Source organism: Hemitrygon akajei, chromosome 11 (genome assembly GCF_048418815.1).
Source record: "Hemitrygon akajei chromosome 11, sHemAka1.3, whole genome shotgun sequence".
Classification (NCBI taxonomy): Eukaryota; Metazoa; Chordata; class Chondrichthyes; order Myliobatiformes; family Dasyatidae; genus Hemitrygon; species Hemitrygon akajei.
This window is the reverse complement of record NC_133134.1, coordinates 85,552,851-85,565,501: the sequence shown is the minus strand read 5'-3', so window position 1 is coordinate 85,565,501 and position 12,651 is coordinate 85,552,851. Positions and strand designations below refer to the sequence as shown.

The window sequence follows — 12,651 nt, the reverse complement described above, 5'->3', positions numbered from 1 at the left end:
GCTGGAGAACGGAGTTTCCCGAGTTCAATCCAGTGACAGACAGCTCCCGTGTGCCGGGTGATGTCAATCCAATGACTCCTGTACCATCCGTGCCGGGTTGATGTCGAGCTGGCAACTCAACCTCATTAAAAAAAAACACAGCCACTTCCAGTTTAAATACCCACATGGAATATTGTGGATGATCAAATACCTAAACCCAGCACAGCCCCCACTTGTCCCAATTAACCTGTCTCAGTGCGGTGGTCCTTAGGACTCAGTGGACCTCGGGACCCAGCGGAGCTTGGGACCCGCCGCCCGCAGAGTTTCTGTTCCGTTGATGGGAAGCGATCGTGATTGAAAATAAAGTGGAAATGATAAAGCGTTTAGAAAGAGGTGAAACGCCACTGGTCATTGGAAAAGCGTTAGGCTACATTTTAACAATTTTAAAGGATAAAGTGAGAATAATGGAACATGTGAAAGGCCCTGCCCCAATGAAAGCTACAATTATTACTAAGCAACACAGTGGTTTAATTATTGGAATACATACATTTCTTAAGTGTTTTATATGCATAGAAAGGTAAAATATATACTATATATTAAGACAAACGTTTGACTAACCAATGCTAAATAATACTGGATGTACTTGTTCTGACTTACGTACAAATCCGACTTAAAGATGGACTCAGGAACGGAACTCGCTCGTAACCCGGGGACTGCCTGTACCTATGTCAGGCCGCTGTTTACTGACTACAGATCAGTGTTCAACACAATCATACCCTCCATCCTAATCAACAAGCTCCAAAACCTGGGCCTCTGTACCTCCCACTGAGGATCCCTCATTTCCTCACCAGGAGACCCCAGTCTGTGTAAATCATCTCCTCCTCGCAGGTAATCAACACGGACACACCTCAAGGATGTGTGATTAGCCCACCGCCCTGTTCTCTCTACACTCTGTAAATATCAGACGGTGTTGAGGAGGTGTACGGGAGTGAGGTAGATCAGCTGGTCGCAGCAACAACCTTGCACTCAGCGTTAGTAAGACCAGGGAACTGATTGTGGAGCCCAGGCAGGGGAAATGAAGGGAACAGACACCAGTCCTCATGGAGAAATCATCAGTGGAAAGGGTGAGCAGCTTCAAGTTCCTGTGTCAACATCTCTGAGGATCTATCCTGGCCCCAGCGTACGGACACAATTACAAAGAAGACACAGTGAGAGCTACACTTCATTAGGAGTTTCAGCAGAATCGGTATGATACCAGCGACTCTCACAGATTTCTCCGGATGTACCGTGGAGAGCATTCTAACTGGCTGCGTCACCGTCTGGTATGGAGGGGCCACGGCACAGGGTCGGAAAAAGCTGCAGAAAGTTGTAAAGCTCCATCACCAGCACTAACATCCCCAACACTGAGGACATCTTCAAAAGGCGATGCCTCAGAAAGGAGGCACCTATCCTTAAGGACGCCCGTCACCCAGGACATGCCCTCTTCTCATCAACAGAAAAAGACTCTATTATGTCAAAGTGAAAACAGATCTCCACAAAGTGATCTAAATTAATTACAAACAGGAAACACAAATAATTGATTGCATAAGATTTCACTCCCTTTAATATGACATGCCAAGGCCGTCACTGATGCAGCCAGTTGGTTTTAGAAATCACATAATCAGTTAAATGGAGATCTGATTTTCGAGACCTGCGTGCAGTCATGGTGTTTGAATTGATTGTAGTAAAAATACTCCTGTATCTGGATTGTCCAACTGCTGGTGAGTCAGTACCCTGGCAAAAACTACACCGTGAGGACAAAACATCCAAGCAACTCTGCAAAAAGGTTGTTGAAAAGCACAAGTCAGGAGATGGATACAAGAAAATTTCCCAAGTCACTGAATATCCTTGGAGTACAGTAAAGTCAATCATCAAAAAAATAGAAAGAATACGGCACAGCTGTAAATCTGCCTGGATCAGGCTGCCTCAGAAACAGAGTGATCGTGCAAGAAGGGGACGAGTGAGGGAGGCCACCAAGAGGCCTGTGACAACTCTGGAGGAGTTACAAGCTTCAGTGGCAGTCTTTCCCATCTCAGCCACTGAAGATTGTAACTGTCTGCATTTTGCCCATAACCCTCTAAACCTTTCCTATCCGTGTACCTGTCCATATCTCTCTAAACCTTTCCTATCCATGTATCTGTCAGTATCCCTCTAAACCTTTCCTATCCGTGTCCCTGTCTGTATCCCTCTGAACCTTTCCTATCCGTGTACCTGTCCATATCCCTCTAAACCTTTCCTATCCGTGTACCTGTCCGTATCCCTCTAAACCTTTCCTATCCATGTATCTGTCAGTATCCCTCTAAACCTTTCCTATCGGTGTACCTGTCCATATCTCTCTAAACCTTTCCTATCCGTGTACCCGTCCGTATCCCTTTAAACCTTTCCTATCCGTGTACCTGTCCGTATCCTTCTAAACCTTTCCTATCCGTGTACCTGTCCGTATCCCTCTAAACCTTTCCTATCCGTGTACCTGTCCGTAACCCTCTAAACCTTTCCTATCCGTGTACCTGTCCGTATCCCTCTAAACCTTTCCTATCCGTGTCCCCGTCTGTATCCCTCTGAACCTTTCCTATCTGTGTACCCGTCCATATCCCTCTAAACCTTTCCTATCCGTGTACCTGTCCGTATCCCTCTAAACCTTTCCTATCCGTGTCCCCGTCTGTATCCCTCTGAACCTTTCCTATCTGTGTACCCGTCCATATCCCTCTAAACCTTTCCTATCCGTGTACCTGTCCATTTCCCTCTAAACCTTTCCTATCCGTGTACCTGTCCATATCCCTCTAAACCTTTCCTATCCGTGTACCTGTCCGTAACCCTCTAAACCTTTCCTATCCGTGTACCTGTCCGTATCCCTCTAAACCTTTCCTATCCGTGTACCCGTCCATATCCCTCTAAACCTTTCCTATCCGTGTACCTGTCCGTATCCCTCTAAACCTTTCCTATCCGTGTACCTGTCCATATCCCTCTAAACCTTTCCTATCCATGTGCCTGTCCGTGTATTTTAAATGTAGTGATCATATTTACATTTGCCCACAACAGGGCGACCAAAACTGAACACAACTCTCCTATTGTAGCCCTCACTGTGACATAACACCCCAACTGCTGTAGCTGGAGCCCTGACTGATGAAGGGCAGTGTGCCAGGTGCTATTTCCAGCACCCTGTCTACCTGTGATGTCTCTTTCATGGAACCAGCTACCTGTGCTCCAAGGTCCCTCTGTTCTACAACTCACCCTGTGCTCTACCATTCACCGTGGAAGTCCCACCCTTACTTATCTTCCCAAATGCAATTCCCTCACATTTGTCTGAATTATACTCCATCTGCCCACTTGCCCAGCTGATCTAGAATTCTCTGTAATTCCTGATCACCATCTTCACTGTGCACAACATCGCCTGTTTAGTGTCGTCTGCAAACCTACTAACCATTGACAGATGTACACAAGATTTATAGACAGAGAGGACAGCCTGTACCTCTTTCCCAAGTTGGCTTGGAAATGGCTGGGAAAAATGGCATAATTTTTAAGTGATTGGAGGGAAGCATAGGTAGGTTTTTTACCCAGAGAATGGTAGGTTCATGGAATGTGCTGCCCATGGGGCAGTGGTAGGGGCAGATATGTTAGGGATGTTTAAGAGGCACCTAGATAGGCACATGGATAAAAGAAAAATGGAGGCTCTGTAGGAGGGAAGGGTTAGAATGATCTTGGAGTAGGCTATAGGATCGGCACAATATCGGGGGATGAAGGGTCTGTACTGTGCTCGAATATTCTATGTTCTATGTCTTGTACATTCTCATCCAAATCGCTGATATAGATGACAGACAACAATGGATCCAGCACTGGGCTCTAGGAATAAAACACTCGTCATGGGTCTCCAGTCTGACAAATATCTCTCTGCACCAGTCTGAGAAACATCCTTCACAGGCCTCTAGTCTGAGAAACATCCTTCACAGACCTCGAGTCTGAGAAACATCCTTCACAGGCCTCGAGTCTCAGAACCATCCTTCACAGGCCTCGAGTCTCAGAAACATCCTTCACAGGCCTCGAGTCTGAGAAACATCCTTCACAGGCCTCTAGTCTGAGAAACATCCTTCACAGGCCTCGAGTCTGAGAAACATCCTTCACAGGCCTCGAGTCTCAGAACCATCCTTCACAGGCCTCGAGTCTCAGAAACATCCTTCACAGGCCTCGAGTCTGAGAAACATCCTTCACAGGCCTCTAGTCTGAGAAACATCCTTCACAGGCCTCTGGTCTGAGAAACATCCTTCACAGGCCTCTAGTCTGAGAAACATCCTTCACAGGCCTCTAGTCTGAGAAACATCCTTCACAGGCCTCTAGTCTCAGAAACATCCTTCACAGGCCTCGAGTCTCAGAAACATCCTTCACAGGCCTCTAGTCTGAGAAACATCCTTCACAGGCCTCTGGTCTGAGAAACATCCTTCACAGGCCTCTAGTCTGAGAAACATCCTTCACAGGCCTCTAGTCTCAGAAACATCCTTCACAGGCCTCTAGTCTGAGAAACATCCTTCACAGGCCTCGAGTCTCAGAAACATCCTTCACAGGCCTCTAGTCTCAGAAACATCCTTCACAGGCCTCTAGTCTCAGAAACATCCTTCACAGGCCTCGAGTTTGAGAAACATCCTTCACAGGCCTCTAGTCTGAGAAACATCCTTCACAGGCCTCTAGTCTGAGAAACATCCTTCATAGGCCTCGAGTCTGAGAAACATCCTTCACAGGCCTCTGGTCTGAGAAACATCCTTCACAGGCCTCTGGTCTGAGAAACATCCTTCACAGGCCTTTAGTCTCAGAAACATCCTTCACAGGCCTCTAGTCTCAGAAACATCCTTCACAGGCCTCTAGACTGAGAAACATCCTTCTACCGTCTCCCTCTGCTTCCCACCATCAAGTGAATTCTGTATCTCGTTAGCCAGCTCTCCCCGGGTGCCGTGTGATCATATTTTCTGGAGCAGCCCCCCATGCTGGATATTAAAAGGATGTGTCTGAAATCCACATGGAACATATCCACTGCTCTGCCCTCATCAACCTTCTTGATTACTTCTTCAAAACGCTCGATCACATCTGCGAGACATCATCTCCCACACACAAAACCCTGCTGACTATCCCTAATCAATCCCATCTTCCCAAATGAACGTACCCCTGGGAATCCCCTCCACCACCCAGGAACTCACCAACTACAGGCGTTCCAGTTATTGGTCAGTGACCGAGAAATTTACTGTGAAGCTCTTCATAAGTAAAGGATTAACATCACCACCCTCCAGTTTTCCAGCACTTCCCTCAGCGCTAATCCCTCCGTCGTTTTTCACAGGATCATAAAGCTCGACAGCACAGATACAGCCACTTGGCGCATCTATTCCAAGATGCACTACTCTCTGGCTCGTCCCAGCAGTTCACACCAGGACCATGGCCATGGAAACCCATCCCAACCATGTGCCTATCTATATTTCTTTTAATTATTGAAATCACACCCTCACCCACCATTTGTCCGTTCCTCAACCTCGCCACCCTCTGAGCGAAAAGGGTCCCCATAAATATTTCCCCTTTGATCCCTGACTCACGACCTCTAATTCCAGTCTCACCCAGCCTGGGGAGAACGCCTGATTATCAATACCACTGGTAATTTTGTACACCTCTATCAGACCTGCCCTCATTCTCCGATGCCCCAGGGAATAAAGTCCAAACCGATTCAACCTTTCCCACCAACTCGGGCCCTCAAGTGCCGGCAACAACCCTGTAAATTTTCTCTGTACTTTCTCAATCTTGTTGATCTTTTCTGTGACCACCAAAGCAGCTGATTTCAGCAGGTCAGATTAAACTGTTCATCGTTCTTTCTGCAGACACGCCTTGCTATCCATAACCTTACACAAACTCCTCCAAAGCTTGGAGTTCTTGTACTAACTCGTTTGTCAAGAGTATAGTCTGCTGGGGTACAGAAAGCAGTGAGGAGACTGCGATCCTGGTCTGCGAGGCAGAGCGATGGGAAGCAGACAAGAGGGGAAAAGGCCAGGTTGCGAATGGCTGAAGATTTCTGGTTAACCACAAGAGGGAGGCAAACACACACAGTTACACAGACAGGAGACAATCTGCACATACTGGAAATCCAAGCAAAATGCTGGAGGAACTCAGCAGGCCAGGCTGCATCTATGGGAAAAAGTAGTGTCTACATTACAGGCCGAGACCCTTCAGCAGTCAGTTACACAGACACTGAGAGAAGCCTCCCTACAGCCAACACCGTCCCATCACACACTCCCGGGGTCAGGCACAGAGTGAAACTCCCTCCATACTGTCCCATCACACACTCCCGGGGTCAGACACAGAGGGAAACTCCCTCCACACCGTCCCATCACACACTCCCGGGGTCAGACACAGAGTGAAACTCCCTCCACACCGTCCCATCACACACTCCCGGGGTCAGACACAGAGTGAAACTCCCTCCACGCCGTCCCATCACACACTCCCGGGGTCAGACACAGAGTGAAACTCCCTCTACACCGTCCCATCACACACTCCCGGGGTCAGACACAGAGGGAAACTCCCTCCACACCGTCACATCACACACTCCCGGGGTCAGACGCAGAGTGAAACTCCCTCCACACCGTCCCATCACACACTCCCGGGGTCAGACGCAGAGCGAAACTCCCTCCACACCGTCCCATCACACACTCCCGGGGTCAGACACAGAGTGAAACTCCCTCTACACCGTCCCATCACACACTGAGTGAAGTTCACTCCACACCGTCCCATCACACACTCCCGGGGTCAGACACAGAGTGAAACTCCCTCCACACCGTCCAATCACACACTCCCGGGGTCAGACGCAGAGTGAAACTCCCTCCACACCGTCACATCACACACTCCCGGGGTCAGACGCAGAGTGAAACTCCCTCCACACCGTCCCATCACACACTCCCGGGGTCAGACGCAGAGTGAAACTCCCTCCACGCCGTCCCATCACACACTCCCGGGGTCAGACACAGAGTGAAACTCCCTCCACGCCGTCCCATCACACACTCCCGGGGTCAGACGCAGAGTGAAACCCCCTCCACGCCATCCCATCACACACTCCCGGGGTCAGACACAGAGTGAATCCCCCTCCACGCAGTCCCATCACACACTCCCGGGGTCAGACACAGAGTGAAACTCCCTCCACGCCGTCCCATCACACACTCCCGGGGTCAGACACAGAGTGAAACTCCCTCCACGCCGTCCCATCACACACTCCCGGGGTCAGACACAGAGTGAAACTCCCTCCACGCCGTCCCATCACACACTCCCGGGGTCAGACACAGAGTGAAACTCCCTCTACGCCGTCTCATCACACACTCCCGGGGTCAGACACAGAGTGAAGCTCCCTCCACACTGTCCCATCACACACTCCCGGGGTCAGACACAGAGTGAAACTCCCTCTACACCGTCCTGTCCCATCACACACTCCCGGGGTCAGACACAGAGTGAAACTCCCTCCACACCGTCCCATCACACACTCCCGGGGTCAGACACAGAGTGAAACTCCCTCCGCACCATCCCATCACACACTCCCGGGGTCAGACACAGAGTGAAACTCCCTCCACACTGTCCCATCACACACTCCCGGGGTCAGACACAGAGTGAAACTCCCTCTACACCGTCCTGTCGCATCACACACTCCCGGGGTCAGACACAGAGTGAAACTCCCTCCACACCGTCCCATCACACACTCCCGGGGTCAGACACAGAGTGAAACTCCCTCCACGCCGTCCCATCACACATTCCCGGGGTCAGACACAGAGTGAAACTCCCTCTACACCGTCCCATCACACACTCCCGGGGTCAGACACAGAGTGAAACTCCCTCCACACTGTCCCATCACACACTCCCGGGGTCAGACACAGAGTGAAACTCCCTCTACACCGTCCTGTCCCATCACACACTCCCGGGGTCAGACACAGAGTGAAACTCCCTCCACGCCGTCCCATCACACACTCCCGGGGTCAGACACAGAGTGAAACTCCCTCCACGCCGTCCCATCACACACTCCCGGGGTCAGACACAGAGTGAAACTCCCTCTACGCCGTCTCATCACACACTCCCGGGGTCAGACACAGAGTGAAGCTCCCTCCACACTGTCCCATCACACACACCCGGGGTCAGACACAGAGTGAAACTCCCTCCACACCGTCCCATCACACACTCCCGGGGTCAGACACAGAGTGAAGCTCCCTCCACACTGTCCCATCACACACTCCCGGGATCAGACACAGAGTGAAACTCCCTCCACACCGTCCCATCACACACTCCCGGGGTCAGACACAGAGTGAAGCTCCCTCCACACCGTCCCATCACACACTCCCGGGTCGGACACAGAGTGAACCTCCCTCCACACCGTCCCATCACCTTTATTCTGCTGGTCTTCCTCAGGATCTCTGTTGGGATTGGATACACTTGTCTTCTGTTTGCTCTCAACCACAGCCTTGGACATCAGCTCGAAGACATTGTTGAGGTGGGTGTAGATCTATGTGAGAGAGACAGGAGCCACTCAGTGCCTCAGGCCGCTAGTCTGCTCTCCTCCGCAGTATTTCATTTGCTCTCTTGAGCCAGATGTTGCCAGTAGTTCAAAGGAATGCCTGAGTCAATCCCCTCAGTGCTGGAGTCCTTTGTCCTCACACACAGTCCTGTCTGTACTATCCCACTCACTCCCAGACCCATCTCCACCCTCCCCCTCAGTCCCAGTCCCATATCCACCCTCCCCGTCACCCCCAGTCCTATCTCCACCCTCCCCCTCAGTCCCAGTCCCATTTCCATCCTCCCCCTCAGTCCCAGTCCCATCTCCATCCTCCCCCTCAGTCCCAGTCCCATTTCCACCCTCCCCATCACCCCCAGTCCTATCTCCACCCTCCCCCTCAGTCCCAGTCCCATCTCCATCCTCCCCCTCAGTCCCAGTCCCATCTCCATCCTCCCCCTCAGTCCCAGTCCCATCTCCATCCTCCCCCTCAGTCCCAGTCCCATTTCCACCCTCCCCGTCAGCCCCAGTCCCATCTCCACCCTCCCCCTCAGTCCCAGTCCCATCTCCATTCTCCCCCTCAGTCCCAGTCCCATTTCCATCCTCCCCCTCAGTCCCAGTCCCATCTCCATCCTCCCCCTCAGTCCCAGTCCCATTTCCACCCTCCCCATCACCCCCAGTCCTATCTCCACCCTCCCCCTCAGTCCCAGTCCCATCTCCATCCTCCCCCTCAGTCCCAGTCCCATCTCCATCCTCCCCCTCAGTCCCAGTCCCATTTCCACCCTCCCCGTCACCCCCAGTCCCATCTCCACCCTCCCCCTCAGTCCCAGTCCCATCTCCATTCTCCCCCTCAGTCCCAGTCCCATTTCCACCCTCCCCGTCACCCCCAGTCCTATCTCCACCCTCCCCCTCAGTCCCAGTCCCATCACCCTCCCCCTCAGTCCCAGTCCCATCTCCACCCTCCCCGTCACCCCCAGTCCTATCTCCACCCTCCCCCTCAGTCCCAGTCCCATCTCCACCCTCCCCGTCACCCCCAGTCCTATCTCCACCCTCCCCGTCACCCCCAGTCCCATCTCCATCCTCCCCCTCAGTCCCAGTCCCATCTCCACCCTCCCCATCACCCCCAGTCCTATCTCCACCCTCCCCCTCAGTCCCAGTCCCATCTCCATCCTCCCCCTCAGTCCCAGTCCCATTTCCACCCTCCCCGTCACCCCCAGTCCTATCTCCACCCTCCCCCTCAGTCCCAGTCCCATCTCCACCCTCCCCCTCAGTCCCAGTCCCATCTCCATCCTCCCCGTCACCCCCAGTCCCATCTCCACCCTCCCCCTCAGTCCCAGTCCCATCTCCATCCTCCCCGTCACCCCCAGTCCCATCTCCATCCTCCCCCTCAGTCCCAGTCCCATCTCCATCCTCCCCCTCAGTCCCAGTCCCATCTCCACCCTCCCCCTCAGTCCCAGTCCCATCTCCACCCTCCCCCTCAGTCCCAGACCCATCTCCATCCTCCCCCTCAGTCCCATGCCCATCTCCACCCTCCCCCTCAGTCCCAGTCCCATCTCCACCCTCCCCCTCAGTTCCAGACCCATCTCCATCCTCCCCCCAGTCCCAGACCCATCTCCACCCTCCCCCTCAGTCCCAGTCCCATTTCCATCCTCCCCCTCAGTCCCAGACCCATCTCCATCCTCCCCCTCAGCCCCATGCCCATCTCCACCCTCCCCCTCAGTCCCAGTCCCATTTCCATCCTCCCCCTCAGTCCCAGACCCATCTCCATCCTCCCCCTCAGTCCCAGACCCATCTCCACCCTCCCCCTCAGTCCCAGTCCCATCTCCACCCTCCCCCTCAGTCCCAGTCCTATCTCCACCCTCCCCGTCACTCCCAGTCCTATCTCCACCCTCCCCGTCACTCCCAGTCCCATCTCCACCCTCCCCCTCAGTCCCAGTCCCATCTCCATCCTCCCCCTCAGTCCCAGTCCCATCTCCATCCTCCCCGTCACTCCCAGTCCCATCTCCACCCTCCCCGTCACCCCCAGTCCCATCTCCACCCTCCCCCTGTCCCAGTCCCATCTCCATCCTCCCCCTCAGTCCCAGTCCCATTTCCATCCTCCCCCTCAGTCCCAGTCCCATCTCCACCCTCCCCCTCAGTCCCAGTCCCATCTCCATCCTCCCCCTCAGTCCCAGTCCCATTTCCACCCTCCCCGTCACCCCCAGTCCTATCTCCACCCTCCCCCTCAGTCCCAGTCCCGTCTCCACCCTCCCCCTCAGTCCCAGTCCCATCTCCACCCTCCCCGTCACCCCCAGTCCTATCTCCACCCTCCCCCTCAGTCCCAGTCCCATTTCCACCCTCCCCCTCAGTCCCAGTCCCATCTCCATCCTCCCCCTCAGTCCCAGTCCCATCTCCACCCTCCCCGTCACCCCCAGTCCTATCTCCACCCTCCCCCTCAGTCCCAGTCCCATCTCCATCCTCCCCCTCAGTCCCAGTCCCATATCCACCCTCCCCGTCACTCCCAGTCCTATCTCCACCCTCCCCCTCAGTCCCAGTCCCATCTCCACCCTCCCCCTGTCCCAGACCCATCTCCACCCTCCCCCTCAGTCCCAGTCCCATCTCCACCCTCCCCGTCACCCCCAGTCCCATCTCCACCCTCCCCCTCAGTCCCAGTCCCATCTCCATCCTCCCCCTCAGTCCCAGTCCCATCTCCATCCTCCCCCTCAGTCCCAGACCCATCTCCATCTTGTCCCTCATTGCCAGAGCCATCAATCCTCACAGACCACTCTTCCCTTTCCAACCTCTCTCAGATAACTCCACTTTCACTTCCAAATCCCTCCTCAATTTCACACCCTCCCCCGCCTTTCCCTCACAGAACCTTCTCCCACTCTCCCCACCCAGATTCCCCCTTTCTCCTTCACTCAACTGTCCTCCCTCTCTCCCATTTCCCTTCAAAGACACTTCCCTCCAACCTTCACCCCACCACTCCCAAACTCCCTCACCCCACCCCCACCCGTTACCCCCCTGACTCCCCCCACCACCACCACCACCCCCCCTCCGGCACTCCAACTTACATTTTCCCAGTTGAACTCCAGCATGGGTCGGACCAGGGTGAACTCATCGTTGACCTTCTTGCCCTGCAGATCAGAGAAGACCTCCTTGAGGCCATCGCCGATCCTGGACATGGTCATGTCGCGTCGGAAGATCATGCTGAAGGGGAACATGTCGAAGAAGATGCCCTTCTTCATGGGCAGCTTCTCGTAGTCGGGGGCCGCCCTCAGCTGTGGCCTGCGGTGTTTGAAGGCCGCGTTGTCAAAGTTCATCTTGTACACCACGTACGTCATCTTCTCTGTCTCCTCCTTGGAGAGGATCTCCACCTCGATGTCCGTGTTGTAGAACTGGCGGCCAACCTGGGACAACTGCCCTGCAAAGGGGCAATGGGTCAGATTGGCTGGTGTCTCCAGGAGTTCCTGGGGACCTGTGTATCAGCCATAACACATTAGAGCAGTCTTAGGCCATTCGGCCCATCGACACTGCTCTGCATGTCCATCATGGCTGATCCATTTTCTCTGCCTTCTCCCTGCAACCTTTGAAGCCCTCATTAACCACGGATCTATCGATCTCTGCTTTCACTGTGCCCAATAACTTGGCCTGCAAAGCCATCTGTGGCAATAAATTCCACAGATTTACCACCCTCTGGGTAAAGAAATTCCCCCTCACCTCCATTCCAAATGGACATCCCTCTAAGCTGAGGCTGTGCTCCCTGGTTCTTGACTCCCCCACCACGGGAAACATCCTCTCCCATCAACTTGGCTTTTCAGTAACCGATAAGCTTCCCCCCTCATTCAGTGAGTACAGGCCCAGAGTCTTCGATCACTCCTCATGTGATAACCCTTCGTTGTCAGCATCATTCTTGGGAACTTCCTGTGAGGCCTCTGCTCTGTCCGCAGACCCTTTCTCAAATAAGGGCCCAAACCTGCTCACAATACTACTAGAGAGGCCTCACCAGCCTCGACATTTCATCCCTGCTCTTATATTCTGGTCCTCTTGAAATGAATGCTAACATTGCATTTGTCTTCCTCACTGCCTGCCAATTAACCTTAGCCCCCTGTAGCTATAAATCCAGCTAAATGAATCTCTTCTGCTACACAGTGCCCATATCC

General features: G+C 53.6%; 1 protein-coding gene across 1 annotated transcript in view; it reads right to left on the bottom strand.

Moving 5' to 3' along the window:
- The window catches only part of LOC140736357 (soluble guanylate cyclase 88E-like), a 54,222-nt gene that overhangs the window by 22,779 nt on the left and 18,792 nt on the right, over positions 1 to 12,651 (bottom strand). Inside the window, 2 exon segments of the mRNA XM_073062346.1 lie at positions 8,404 to 8,521; positions 11,563 to 11,912. Of these exon segments, the coding sequence (XP_072918447.1) occupies positions 8,404 to 8,521; positions 11,563 to 11,912 (468 nt within the window).